Here is a 14077-nt window from a genome sequence, read left to right on the forward strand (position 1 = left end):
TTGGCCTTGGTTGATGCAACTTTAAGTTGCGAGTGATTCATCTTTAGAAAATACATCAATAAGGGTAGACCAGGACGTTTTTCTAATTTTGTACAGTAAGATTTAGTTCCATAGCGTCAAAGTCACATCTAACTTTAGACTACCCTTTTTTCACTTTTTGACAGACAAGGACGACGTGGCACTGCGCTCGCTTATCTTGACAGTGTCACGTAAAGAGAACAATATACCCATTTTATACACCAGGATGGCGTGAGGAAAGTAGTGTTAAGTGCCTTTTCCGAGGGCACAACATCGGTGGCGTCAGGAGGATTCGAACCCGGGACCGCTTGGTTCTGGGCCGAACACCCTGCTGTTATACCACACGACCCCAAGACTACCCCTTGTTCTGTGCCTGCCCGGTGTCTACGGACAGGCGGCCGTACTTCTCTCTGAACAGCAACATGAGCGGTACCACGGCCACAGCGGTACCCAACGCCGTCCAATTCATCCAGCTGGTACCTACAGAAACACAAAACGGTTAAACATGAGCGGTACCACGGCCACAGCGGTACCCAACGCCGTCCAATTCATCCAGCTGGTACCTACAGAAACGGAGCAAAAAACGGTTAGACATGAGCCGTACTACGGTAAAACGTGAGCGGTACCATGGCCACAGTGGTACCCAGCGTCGTCCAGTTCATCCAGCTGGTACCTATAGAAACACAAAACGGTAAAACATGAGCGGTACCACGGTAAGACATGAGCGGTACCACGGTAAGACATGAGCGGTACCACGGTAAGACATGAGCGATGCCATGACCACAGCAGTACCCAGCGCCGTCCAGTTCATCCAGCTGGTACCTACAGAAACACAAACACTAAGCGATAAAACAGAGGTGGTACCACGGCCACAGCTGTGGTACCCAGGGCAGTCCAGTTCATCCAACAGAAACGGGACACATAATGGTAACACAGACAGAATAGCAGAAACACACACACACACAAACACACACACATACACACACACACACACACACACACACACACACACACACAAACATAAGTATTATTCACCTATGTTGGGGATGTAGAACGCCAGTAGAAACAGCAGACCGAACAGGTTGTTTGACCATGTGAGCACGCCCGAGGTGATGCCCTCCGCTATGGGGTAGCTGGCCTCCACGCCCAGCTCGTAGAACAGCGGTATGCAGCCCAGGCACGCCACCTGGATCAGCAGGAACGACGCGTACAGGGAAACTGGAGGGGAGGGAAGTTGGAAACCTTTATTTCAGGAATATACGGTAGTTCATTTGTATAGTGTTTAGTACACTGTATTAACCTGTTTGTTTGTGCCTTTATTTACTCTCAAAAATGCTTTTCATGGAGGTCAAGTTGAATGTAAGATTTAGTGTTAACGCTATAATTTTCTCTCATAGACATATATGGTCTCCTATGCATTTATCTCACTGGGGATTATCATGAACATAACTATTCAACCATTCATTTATGAATCTTAAGTTACCCCCAGTTACATTAAATGGATTTCTTCTGCACTTTTTTGCATGTTGATGGTATCTTACTAAATCTTAAAAAATTGCGCAGCTCATGCAAATCGACGTCAATGTAACTCACATCAGGATCAATAAATGGTTAATGTAGATTATCTTTATCTGATTCTGATTATATTTGACAGTTGCATGAGTCTCACCTGTGCTGAATGGTATGATACTGATGTACAACATGAAGGTGAACCATAGCGTGCTGCCGATCAGCACTACGGAAAGAACCAGGACCGCCAGCTTGTAGTGGCCCCCCATGAAGTCAGCAACTCTGGAACGATGGGACAAGGGGAAATAGGTAAATAGTTGTATCTATGTGTATATGTATTTGTATTTGTATTTGTTTAAGGACCACAGGAAGAATAGCTGCACATTGTAAGCTAATTGTGGATCCCAATAAAGTCAAAGTCAAAGGAATCAGCTGAGTACTGACAATCAGCACCAGGTCCATGGCAAGTATTGCCTGCTTTCAGTGGCCTCCTATAAAGTCAGCCACTCTAGCTCAGTGGAACAGAAGAGAATCAGGTAAATAATATCTAAAATCTGAATAAAAAAATAAGGAAAAAGATATGTTAGCAGATACTGAATCAGCACCACGATCAGCACCAAGACCGTCAGCTTGTAGTCACCTCCCATAAAGTCAACCACTCTGGAACAATGAGACAGGGAAAATACGTAAATATTGTATTGAATCAGCTGAGTACTGACAATCAACACCAGGGCCATGGGCAGGACTGTCTGCTTGAAGTGGCCTCTCTTAAAGTCAGCAACTTTATAGCACGGTAAAACAGGAGAAATCAGGTAAATAGTGTATGACTTGAGAGATGTTAGTAGATACTGTATCGGGACCACGGTCAGGGCCAGGACTGACAGCTTGTAGTGTCCTCCCATGAAGTCAGCAACTCTGGAACAGTGGGACAGGGGAAATAGGTAAATATGTACAAACATATGTGTATAAAATGAACTTTTATGGCTGGGGATGAAAAGATGTCAGCAGAAATATTGAATCAAGACCACAGCACCAGGGCCGCCAGCATGTAGTGCTCTCCATGAAGTTAGTCACTCTAGCATCGTGGAAAATGATAAGCTATCATAGTGAAGAAATATGCTTATGACTGGAGAGGAAAAACGACATGTTAGCAGATACTGAATCAGTACCACGACCAGTTTTTCTAGATTGCAGTTTTCACCCTGAGGGAATGGAGATCTCTCACCTGCCGATGATGATGGCGCTTGCTCCTCCTGTGATGCTGCCGTAAAACCCGACCCAGCCCGCCTCCATCTGCAGGCAGCAAAGGAAACATATCAGCATTCAATTAATTTATAGTGGCATTGGTGGCCTGGCTAATGGATCAGTAATATGACAAGAAATACGAAGAGGGTATCAGATATACCGGTTCGGCAGCAAGAAGATCGCGGTTAAAAACGTGACTGAGTCCGTACCCCCATTGTTAAGGACGACAGTTATATTTACCTGTGTGATGTTACGATTACCTGTAAAATGTTTTGTTTACCTGTGTGATGTTCTGTTTACCTGTAAAGTGTTTTGTCCACCTGTGTGATGTTCTGTTCACCTGTGTGATGTTCCGTTTACCTTTGTGATGTTATGTTTACCTGTGTGATGTCCTGTTTACCTTTGTGATGTTATGTTTACCTGTGTGATGTCATGTTTACCTGTGTGATGTTCTGTTTACCTGTGTGATGTTCTGTTTACCTGTGTGATGTTCTGTTTACCTGTGTGATGTTCTGTTTACCTGTGTGATGTTCTGTTTACCTGTGTGATGTTCTGTTTACCTGTGTGATGTTCTGTTTACCTGTGTGATGTCATGTTTACCTGTGTGATGTTATGTTTACCTGTGTGATGTCATGTTTACCTGTGTGATGTTCTGTTTACCTTTGTGATGTTATGTTTACCTGTGTGATGTTCTGTTTACCTGTGTGATATTCCGTTTACCTGTGTGATGTCATATTTACCTGTGTGATGTCATATTTACCTGTGTGATGTCATGTTTACCTGTGTGATGATCTGTTTACCTATGTGATGTTTCGTTTACCTGTGTGATGTCCTGTTTACCTGTGTGATGTCCTGTTTACCTGTGTGATGTGATATCTACCTGTGTGATATTCTGCGGAGACAGGTTGACGTCCAGGATGCCGCCCCAGCAGCCGTACGTCCCCTCCGCCGCGCCGTACGCCAGGAAAATCAGCCAGAACCGCCCGTTCCTGGAAATTAGCAAACACAAACAAAATCGTGGAGGGAACCTGACCGGTAGGCCTGCTAGAAGCGTTATGATAGTAATAGTTGTTAACGTTGATGGCGATAGCTTTGTACGCCAGGAAAAGCAGCCAGAACCGCCCGTTTCTGGAAATAAGTAAAATTACGACCAAAAGTTCATCAGACAACAGAGACGGTGGGCGTAATAAACTCCCCGGCACATTTGACCAATTGCTGACGTCACGTATCCGTAAAGGTACATGTCAATAAGGTCACGCGAGTTTACGTTAGGAAGGGATTGGTCATTATTGATCCTAAAGAAGGCGACAGCGGTATCCGTGTATACCTTAGTGTTGGAAGAAACTTTAGCTTCGTACTGTGAATACTACCAACACAGATGAACTTCCATGATAAGACTATATAGCTGTTACAGATCATACGATGTTATCTGTAAATGGATATGGGATTAATCTATGAAACACACAGTCCCAACGTCCATGGCTATATGGGGGCCATCCCTGCGGAGTTGTGGACCTTCTACTACAAGCTAGATCTTTTTCAGTCTAGAGACAAGATAGCCACAACGACCATTGTTCATTTTTACAGAAGTGTTTAATGTAATCTATCACGCATCTAACCTTGTTTGATATGGTATATTTTGTGTAGATGTATTTTGCTTTCGTGGTGCGTTGGATATTTGGATATCATGGTTAACCTCCATTAACATTTATCCGCTGGGTTACCGGTTACATAATCCCCCACTTTGAAAAAAACACAAAAACAGGGAGCCTCTAGTGCAGACAGTTTGAAAAGTTTAGATATACAGGAGTGCACTAAACTGGGTGACGTTGGGTCGGAGATCTGTTTGTACGTATCTTTTCAGGGTGACGGAATTATGTACCCTGCTGGGATTATGTGCCCCGGCGGAATTATGTACCCTGGCGAAATTATGTACCCTGGTCGAATTATGTCAGCAGATGTTACCTGAGAAGCTGTTTAACCCCCGTAGAGAAGTCCAGTCGCTCCGTGGCGGCGGTGAGGGTGGGAGGGGTCGGCGGTTTGTCAGGAAAGTAGATGATGCTGGCCAGGAACAAGGCCGCGCTCAGGGCAAACTCTGTAAAATACGGCACAACAATTTTAACGTCTACCAACTTATCTGAAATGCGTACAGACATGTGAATGATGGCGGTTTTCCAAGCATTTTTAACTTCATGAAAAAGGACCCAGGTACAGTTAGCGATATAAGAATGTTAGCATAGCACCGGCAACGAATTCTGCAGCTACCAAGTTGAACTCGTCTGAAATGTGTACAGAACATGTCGTCAAAGTATTCTTAACTTAATGAAAAATATGGCACAGCAAATTAAATGTCTACCAAGTTCATCTGAAATGGATGGATCCAGAAATGTGCATGGTGGTGGCATGTTGTCCATCAATCTTTATCTTCATGAAAAAGAGACCTGTTTCTTTTACTACTTTGGGATGTATAGCAAAGGCCAAGAATGACTTACCTGCGTACATTAGAATCATGATCTCGTCCCTTTCCGTCTTCCATTCTGTTGGAAATATAGAAACAAAAATGCATGTTTCATTGACAATTCAACCCAAAACAACATCTAAAACTCATGGAGAATGATCAATCGTTCTAGTTTGTTTTGTCTTTTTACCCAATTGATCCCTCCCATCTTCGAGGCTTGGTACCATAACCCACCGGGCTCCGCAACAAGAAAACAAACTTTAATGAATGGCAACAAAAAAAGAAGAAGATGAAAATACCTGTTTCGTTTATAGACGACCGGATCTCCTCATCGAAAAGAAACCTGCAGATAACAGATCATCAAATAATACAACTTTGTTCCGCCAGAGCAAGGCTGAGTTTACAGCAAAATCGTTCATCAACTGGAAAACAGATAAACTTCCCTACTAACAGACATTCACTTTTCTATGGCTAGTGCCTTTACCTTGACTAAACCATAGCTTATCTACTTGTACCCGCTGACGTTGTGATGTCCGGTGTGGTTCGCGGCTCTAGACCTCACGATCAGCGGCCCGATGGTGAAGTTGGCTGCCGAGCCTAGGCAGCCGAGGATGGTGCCCATAGCCGTGGCGGTGGCACAATTTGAACATGTCTCAATGAATGAATGAATGAATGAATAGATACATAAATAATCGTACCCGCTGACGTTGTGATGTCCGGTGTGGTTGGCGGCCCTATACCGGTGAGCGGGCCGATGGCGAAGTTGGTAGCTGAGCCCAGACAGCCGAGGATGGTGCCGATAGCCGTGATAAATAAATAAATACGTAAATAGATGAATAAGTTAACAGTCCTACCCGCTGACGTTGTGATGTCCGGTATGATTGGCGGCTCTAGACCTGACGATGAGCGGTCCGATGATGAAGCTGGCAGCCGAGCCCAGGCAGCCCAGGATGGTGCCGATGGCCGTGGCGGTGGCGCGCTGCTCGTGAGGGAACCAGGCGGCGGACAGCACGGCTGGGGCAGACATCGCCACCGGACCCGCCATGCCGTTCAGACACTGTCCGATGTTCATCAACCTTTAGAATAGAAAATAATCCGAGCTCATCCTCAGCAGTGATCATGATGTACGCAATAGAGTCAAGCGAAAGCCCTATGTTCACCAACCTGTGAGAATGAAAAAAAATCTATCCAACCCAGGTTTAATTAGCTTGAAGATGGGTATTTTTCTACGTTTTGTATTGAGACAGTCAGCTAGTTCACCAAGCAACCAACTAAAGCAAAAAAAACAGAATAAAAACAGCAGGGAAACGCATCCAGCAAATAGCTTGCCGACTTGGCATCCGATGATGACGACCACTGCCGCCATGCGACGAGCCAAGCCAGCTAGCCAGCCAAGTGGCACCTAACTAATCTCCTAACTATAAAGCAGTCCATTGCATTGTGTTAGATCAATTTGGATAACTGGATCAAGTCACAATCCCTTTTTCTTACAGCTACTGCTAGAAGTCGTGGCTCGAGGATAAATAACTGACCACGTGGCGGCCCCTATGTAGAACGCAGTGACGCATCTGATGCCCGTCCCGGCAAACACGAGGAACGCCGTCACTATCACCGAGATGCGTAGGCCTGGAAACAAAAGACCAAATATCAGAACACACCCTCAACTCATAAATACACAAACTACAAACAACAACACAGGCAAACTTATGTATTCACAACATACTCCTGTGTGCGTAGCCTTACATTTTAGGCTGCCCTTGATGTTACTTCATGCTACTTTTACTTTCAGTCAGACAATGTCATGACAAACACTGTGCAACACAACAAAAGAAATACAGGTTCAAGTTCAAAACAAGAACATTTCAGAAAATAAAAGATTGACAGTTCAGAGAGCATAATGTACATATACTTTATGCAAAACCTGGGCAATAGTATCTTTTTTGTAAGAAATTGATTTGCTGGTATGGCTTTTTAATAAACATACAAGAGGCCAAACAGTGGACGTTGGTCGATATGGACAGGACATGTAAACAAACATAGGCGAAAAAAATAGGTGGAAAATAAAGACAAAAAAGGAGCCAAATCGGCACTCTTATACCTCACTCGATCTAACATACATGTAACAGGACTATGATTTACAGACATATGAGAATTCTTGTGCTTATCCAATGGTTTCTATACATGTGTGTACTGGCCTCTTTTATTTAGCTCGAAAAGAGAAACACAGCACCGGGAGCACTCAAGATTCTAACTTGCCTTTGGATTTACACTAAAATTTCTCATGTGGATTTAGAAAAATGTGGTCGCCTCTTGTGGTTTTGATGTTTGCCATAACGTTTGTACTCCTAGAAACATTGGACTCCACAAAGTAGGCGCACTAACTTGACAGGTTGTATAGTACATAACTAGTGTTGACCTTTGACGTCCATGAGCCACGAGAACGGTACTGCCAGTGGGATGTAGGCTATGGGTCCCCAGTTGGTGAGCAGGGCGATGTCGCTGTCGTGCCAACCGAACACGAACTTGGCGGAGTCGGAGATCGGGCCCCACACGTTCCACACCATGCACTGCGTGGCCGCAAGAAGAGAGAACAGGAACAGGATGTACCAGCGCCGCTTGTACACCCTCCCGTGCTGAGGTCCGGCGCGGGCGCTGTCATCGCGGTTGATACTCGAATATGTACCGTTGACGTTGTAGTCCTTCAGTAACGGGTCGGACTCCACTACAATCTCGCTGTCGGTCAGCACAGCCTCGTTCTTCAGCAAGCCAGGCATTTTGGGTCAAAGACAAAACAACTCTTGAAGAGAAAGAATCACAAAAAGTTTTTTTTTCTACTAGTCTAGAGTGTCACGGGATCAGGCCTACCCGGCGAAGTGTCCACAGGAGCGCTTACATAATATTAAACGGACTTTGGACTATGTAAATCAGGGGGCGCTACATACAACTCGGTCTACAAAGGTACAAAGGTACAAAGTGTGGAAAAGGTCAGCGTAGCCTTGGCCTGTCAAGTAAATATCCAAGCAGATGTCGTGGGAAGCGCACGATGATTACGCTTTAGGCAGTGTCAGAGGAACTTAAAGGGCAAAGTCGGAGGGCGTCATGCCTAACCCTCCCAACATCTGCTTGAAGATTCTGTATTCTGGGCAATCGGGCACAGACAATACATGCGTTTATATCCGATTGTTATATACTGTATTTGATACCTTATATATAGATACTGATAACTAATTTACATCACCCTATCAGTTTCAATGGACTGGAAAACATTTTATAGCTCTCATACTGTAGTTGTATAATTCGAATGCTTTGCTTGGCCTGCTTTAGTTACGGCTTGACTTTTGTTTGGTGGCGGTATGAAAATAAGTCTATTTACTTCAGTGTGTTGCTACCATGTCTTGTTAAGAACTGGTGCAATGAAAAATGTGAACGACAGAAACGCTGAATGTAATTAAACTTTTACAAAATAAAGCATCACAGCTTGTTAGTAGCAACCATGTTTAATAGTGCATAATGTACAAAATCCTTCAGCATTTCAAAATGCCAGCTTAAACCCCAGTCATGTTAACATTAATTTTTCATACAGATGTCTTGAAATACATTTGTTGGACATGGTGTTGAAAGGTAACTGTATATGCCTGTAAATGGCTGTTATCAGGTAGAATTAAGTAGTGTTTACACACTGTGCATATTGGGTGGAAAGTCGACAATGGCACACTAGCATCACAACACTGTGCTGGTTCTTTTCATGAATACTGTGGATTATTGTGCTAAAAAGAGAAAAACATGCCACATAATACAGTTAGGTAAGTGCATCATGCCATTGTTTAATTACAATTGGACGTTCTTCATTGATAGTCGTCACTTCTGAGGTACATATTTGGGAACTGTTTTTATCCCCTAACAATTGTCTAGTAGGCATGACAGCAGCATATTGCCTGTGGCACTTGACAAGAGAGATGTATCCTATATGTATCTCAGCGACAAATGTCTTAAAGTTTTAACGTCCTGTCTGTAAGATCAACCTAAATTCAAAATGTTACATGCCCATGCTTCAGTTTAAAAAAAAAAAAAGATGTTCAGACAAAAGGTCAACTTTTCCCAAAAATATGTCACCTATATTTTTGTACATAGTGGATGTTTATCTGCAAGCAATATTACATAGAGTGTCTTTAAACGACAGAATTCTTTGATAAATAGCTTTGAATGTATTCTTTTCCATGATGTCTGTTCACTTGAGTATCTGTGCAGCATAATTTGTCAATGGCAACTCTGCATTATCCCTCTACCACTAGGGCTACTCTGATGCTATTGGCAAAACATATCAATAACACTTATATACAGTTGACAGCCTTTTGTACGATGGTAGGTAAAATCCTACTTCGTGAAGTACAATATGTGGTTTGTATGATTCAGTTGAAGTGGCATTTGGTATTTCTAGTAGTTTCTTTGACCTAAATGGTGTAAAATTCGCCGTCGTGCTATAGGCAATATCCTCTCAATAACACTTATATACAGTTGACAGCCTTTTATACAATGGTAGGTAAAATCCTACTTTGAGAAGTATAATATGTGGTTTGTATGATTCAGTTGAAGTGGTATTTGGTATTTCTAGTAATTGTCAGACCTAAATGGTGTAAAATCCGCCGTCGTGCTTTCTAGAGTATCCTTGGTTTGTTGCAGCACTGTGGTGGCTCTCTGGAAAATAACAAAGAATTGAAATGTGTAAGTATCAATCAAAAGAAAACAAATGGACTAAGAAGCAACAAAGGAAATAGAAGAGTTTTGAGATTGGCAATGTCACACACTGTTGGCATTAGACAGAACATAAGTAAAATCTTTGATTTCAGCACAATGGACAGGACCCCCCAACATGGTTAAACTTTTTTTCACCTTCATACCTGTGCATTTGTGTAATGCATCAACTAACAAAATATCCATGCTTCATCTGAACTTACTAACAAATGTAATACATGTGGCAGATGTACATTTCCACATCACAAAAGTCATATAGAATCCTCCATAATGTATATGATCATATGAATACATAACTTTGAAAATTTGCTTGTGGGGAAAATTTCCATTGATTTTTTTTTCAAGTCTAAAATGTAGAAGATAAAACTTGAGGGACCACTCACCGATAGCACCCCCCTTGTTACTGTGGACTGGCTCCTTTTTGTCTGCATCACACACCCTCAGGGGTGGGTCCATTGGGTCAAATGGGGGTGGCACATACTTGATGCGGTTTTTCAAGATCCGGCTGGAACAAAAAGTTTGCATGCAATGTCAGTAGAGTCTTGTTATATCTTAAATGAAGAAGAGACTTATTGTAGCACATTGGAAGATAAGTGTATAGAGCTGATGCATGCTAAGAAGGCTGCAAACCTTGCAAACATTTTGACCATTTCTATCTTCATTCTTGCTTTTCATTTGAAAAACATGTAAGATTAAGATCCTAAAATACAAGATTTAATGTGATCTGAAACAGAGACGCAAGTTTGTAAGAATGGGAAAGGTAAAATTAATGATGTTTAAAGATAAAGTTTAATGTAAATATTTTGTTCTTACCCGTGTGGTAGACCGGTGGTCTCTGGCTGTGTCAGAGTTTTAGGCTTGTCGTACAGGAACCGGTCGTGATGGTCGTATGTGGACTTCAACACAAAGTCTAGGCTGTCACTGGGGGCCTGCAAACATCAACATTTGACATTCATTTACTGGGGGAAATGCTACACAGCCACAAGTGAATCTAATTTTTTTTTTCAGACTAACGAAAATGTTAGCTTTAATGACAAAACAAAGCTGGTGCTAGATTGAGAATCAAGCAAAACATGACTTGTTTCAAGGTCTGGGCAACAAATATAAAAAAGAAAGAAGTCACCGCAAGTCAGAAGTTATCCCATGCATGTGTTGTGATGCCTTTGGGATGAAACTTGATCTGAATATTTATCCTAACACTTTTGCAAGCTGATCACCTTTTATTTTCCGCTTTATTAACGTTACACTATGTACTTGGATTTCAAAGACATAAGTTGTATCAATCAATCAACCGCAGGCATGAATGCTGGCATGCCTATACACTTAAGGACAGATGATTTTTCATAGTTTATATGATACAAAACCAAACATGTTCCCACCTGTGGGTCGTAGTAGTGCGCCTCTCTGCGCTGGCTGGACAGTGTAGCCTTGTGGTTGAGTCTGTTCCATGGGTCCTGGGACTGGGATATGTGGGGAGGGACGGAGTAGGGCGGCATCTGGGAGATAGAGGAGGGAGACAAGAATTAATCATTCATACTTTATTTCGTAGTAATATTAGAAGATCTAGCGACCCATCCCTGTAGAAAATATACCCTTGTACAGAAACAGCAACGAAACTCGGCGACCCATGTGCCACTTGGCACTACAAGCCGGTAAATAGCAACAACAACAATAGAGAATCTAGACACATCGCTTAGGGCAACAGAAAGACAGCGGAAATGTACAATACAAGCAGAGGTTGGTTGAGATTGTGACCTTCTTATCATATGGCCCGTTTTATCAATGTCAGAAAACGTGGCATATGATAAGAGGGTCGCAATCTTCACAAACAACCTCTGCTTGTAGAGTGGCAGAACTTGACAATCCCTAAAAAAACCTTTCTTAAGACAAAACCTAACATATCTATCACTCACATAGAAATAAAACGTAGCATGATATAGGGGTGGTCCTTTGGATGCCAGGGTTTTTGTTTGTATTCTACTGTTGCACGCTTGATATGATAGGTAAGTGGCCCTATAATTTACATGTAGAAAAATGAAAAATAAGCTGTATATCCTTTAAGAATTTAAAAAAAAGTTTGGTTCTGAAGGGGCGTGCTAAAGATTCGGCCAAGGAGGTTGATTCGGCTAATGGTTTCCCAAATTCAAAGTGCCCCCGCGTTTCCAGATGTTTTGTCAACATCGCGCGGGTGTCGTTTTACACTTCAAGCTTTTCAGCAGTCACTCCTAAAACCATGTTGACGGTACGGAAGTCCTGTAAGCTATCGGGCGAGAAGAAAAGGCGCTGTTTTCATGTAAACTGGGAATTTTCACACGGTAAACATTGTGTTGCGCTGGGAACAGCATTTGCATAAGGGCGTTTATTTAAAAGCTAGGGGCTCAACATGATTTGAGCGACTTGATTAAGTTGATAGATAGGTATTTTTCAAGGTACTAGATTAGTAGATATAGATTACCGTGCTAGAAACTGCTTTTTGGACTGGCTTTGCTCATAAGTAGTAAATAATCTATAGGTTATTGCATATAGAGTTTACATTTATAATTTAGAAACATTGAGACACGGCAAAAATCGATCAAAAGGCTTTTCCAGAAACAGAGGAGCATTGTGTAGTGCCTACTGAAGTATGGCTGCATGTATAAGAGCTCGTATTTATTTCAAGAGCCTCTTGTACTTTTTGTGTGCATAATCCATCGTTTTCTGAACAGTTCTAGAACATTCCTACATGTTTTCATTTGCCAAATGAGCATTGCTTCAGTAGAAATGAAAGAATTATGCCAGATTCCATACTTATGTTTATATGTACTGTAACTCACCTGGCTTTGCCTCGCTCCCACAAAATTATCGTCGCTCTCCAGCTTGGGGAAGGGGTAAGGGTCTCTCTTGGAGGTCATCGTCATCTTGAAGGTCTACTCGAGCCACGATTCAGCCTAGAAATCGTAAGAATCGTCCCGCGGATCTAGACACAACTCGCTTTCTCCGAGGTTGCCACGTTACTGTGTTGGAACAACCTTACAGCTGGGGGAAAGCCTATCTGAGTGTTGCCTAGCACCATGGCAACCGCGCACAGCACGGTGGGTAATCGTTGACCAAGTCTCGCGATAATCCACGAGACCGAACAGGTGGTTGACCAACTCTCGCGAGATTTCGCTTCACGAGACTTCGTGCCATCGAACAGGTGGGTCAAAGGTTGCCAAACGCGGTGCATTGTGGGGAGGAGTACGACGCAGTGGGTGAGGGACCGAAAAAATAAGGTGTCAGCCCCAAATTTGATGTTTCTTCCCCATATGTTGGGCTGGTAAACCCGTAATTTGCTCCAGATAAACGGTAAAGGTTGTTGGTTCGGCAGCTTGCAGTAGGAGGGCCGTTTCCCCCACAGATTAGCTAGTTTTTCCAGCCTCATCGCGAGTCACGAATCCCGGGGAGTAGACGGACATTTCGCGGAAGAAGGAGCCAACATGAGTCGGTGCCAGGTGGTTGTACTGGTGGTGCTGATGTTGTCGGCAGGGCCGGCCGTACACGGACAGGGCGGGACCGGGACACAAGTCCCACCCGACCCGCAGCCACCACAGCCTACACAGCCGCCGCCACAGCCGGCAGCCGGGGACACATGTTCAGCCGTAAGTACCCCTGATACGCGCCGGTGCTGGTGTGACAAGTGATTCCGTACGCACGTAGCTTCAGCACAGCTGTGCGACATTGTAAACACACCGGTATTGTCCATTGACGTTATATTCTGATTGTCAAAGTATAACGATGCCTGTTTTGTCAAGTCGATGCATGGTTAAAGAACGAGAAAACAAACTTAAATGTGTGACTGTGCTTTTAAGTACCCCAAAACACACTGCACCAGTAACACTGAAAAGGCTGTTTTATATAGCCTAGGGAAGTTTAATATAAAGGCAGACATGTCAGCAATCAAAAGAGTGATAGCCCAATCAAATATGTCATACCATGAAAGAAAGTATTCTCTTCCAAACAGCTGCTTCCAAAGGATATATGAAACGCCTTACCTCTTGTAGATATTCTAAATGTAAGGCTTCCAATAATAGAATGACTTTTTAGAAACTAAAAATATGATAATTTATCTACAACAGA

General features: G+C 43.0%; 2 protein-coding genes across 3 annotated transcripts; both read right to left on the reverse strand.

The window, feature by feature from the left end:
• Positions 1-106: 106 nt before the first annotated feature.
• Positions 107-8257, reverse strand: LOC136434665 (solute carrier family 49 member 4 homolog). The gene is made up of 12 exons (XM_066427602.1): positions 7647-8257; positions 6763-6856; positions 6085-6306; positions 5530-5573; positions 5265-5309; positions 4738-4867; positions 3653-3761; positions 2753-2820; positions 1688-1809; positions 1054-1236; positions 772-840; positions 107-507 (listed from the first exon to the last, which is right to left on the reverse strand). Exons 1-12 carry the CDS (start codon positions 8002-8004, stop codon positions 374-376), a joined length of 1578 nt encoding a protein of 525 aa, XP_066283699.1. The 5' UTR covers positions 8005-8257; the 3' UTR covers positions 107-373.
• Positions 8258-8708: 451 nt separating this feature from the next.
• LOC136434370 (protein CFAP276-like) lies at positions 8709-13036 on the reverse strand. Of its 2 annotated transcripts, XM_066427157.1 has the most exons (6): positions 12796-13036; positions 11362-11478; positions 10796-10911; positions 10366-10487; positions 9855-9925; positions 8709-9681 (listed from the first exon to the last, which is right to left on the reverse strand). In XM_066427157.1, exons 1-5 carry the CDS (start codon positions 12877-12879, stop codon positions 9855-9857), a joined length of 510 nt encoding a protein of 169 aa, XP_066283254.1. In that variant the 5' UTR covers positions 12880-13036; the 3' UTR covers positions 8709-9681. The 2 variants fall into 2 exon arrangements, with proteins under 2 accessions (XP_066283254.1, XP_066283253.1); XM_066427156.1 differs by having other exon boundaries at positions 8709-9925.
• Positions 13037-14077: the final 1041 nt, after the last annotated feature.

Source organism: Branchiostoma lanceolatum, chromosome 5, assembly GCF_035083965.1.
Source record: "Branchiostoma lanceolatum isolate klBraLanc5 chromosome 5, klBraLanc5.hap2, whole genome shotgun sequence".
Taxonomy (NCBI): Eukaryota; Metazoa; Chordata; class Leptocardii; order Amphioxiformes; family Branchiostomatidae; genus Branchiostoma; species Branchiostoma lanceolatum.

Bases quoted from the DNA above. Each gene is read 5' to 3' on its own strand.
- LOC136434665 (XM_066427602.1), bottom strand. From the start codon at position 8,004: ATGCCTGGCTTGCTGAAGAACGAGGCTGTGCTGACCGACAGCGAGATT. The intron at 6,857-7,646 runs GTCAACACTAGT...TTTTGTTTCCAG, and splicing joins GTGGCTCATGGACGTCAAAG to GCCTACGCATCTCGGTGATA. The intron at 5,310-5,529 runs GTATTTTCATCT...TATTTCCAACAG, and splicing joins GTCGTCTATAAACGAAACAG to AATGGAAGACGGAAAGGGAC.
- LOC136434370 (XM_066427157.1), bottom strand. From the start codon at position 12,879: ATGACGATGACCTCCAAGAGAGACCCTTACCCCTTCCCCAAGCTGGAG. The intron at 10,488-10,795 runs GTAAGAACAAAA...TTTTTGTTCCAG, and splicing joins ACCACCGGTCTACCACACGG to CCGGATCTTGAAAAACCGCA. The intron at 9,926-10,365 runs GTGAGTGGTCCC...GTTATTTTCCAG, and splicing joins TAACAAGGGGGGTGCTATCG to AGAGCCACCACAGTGCTGCA.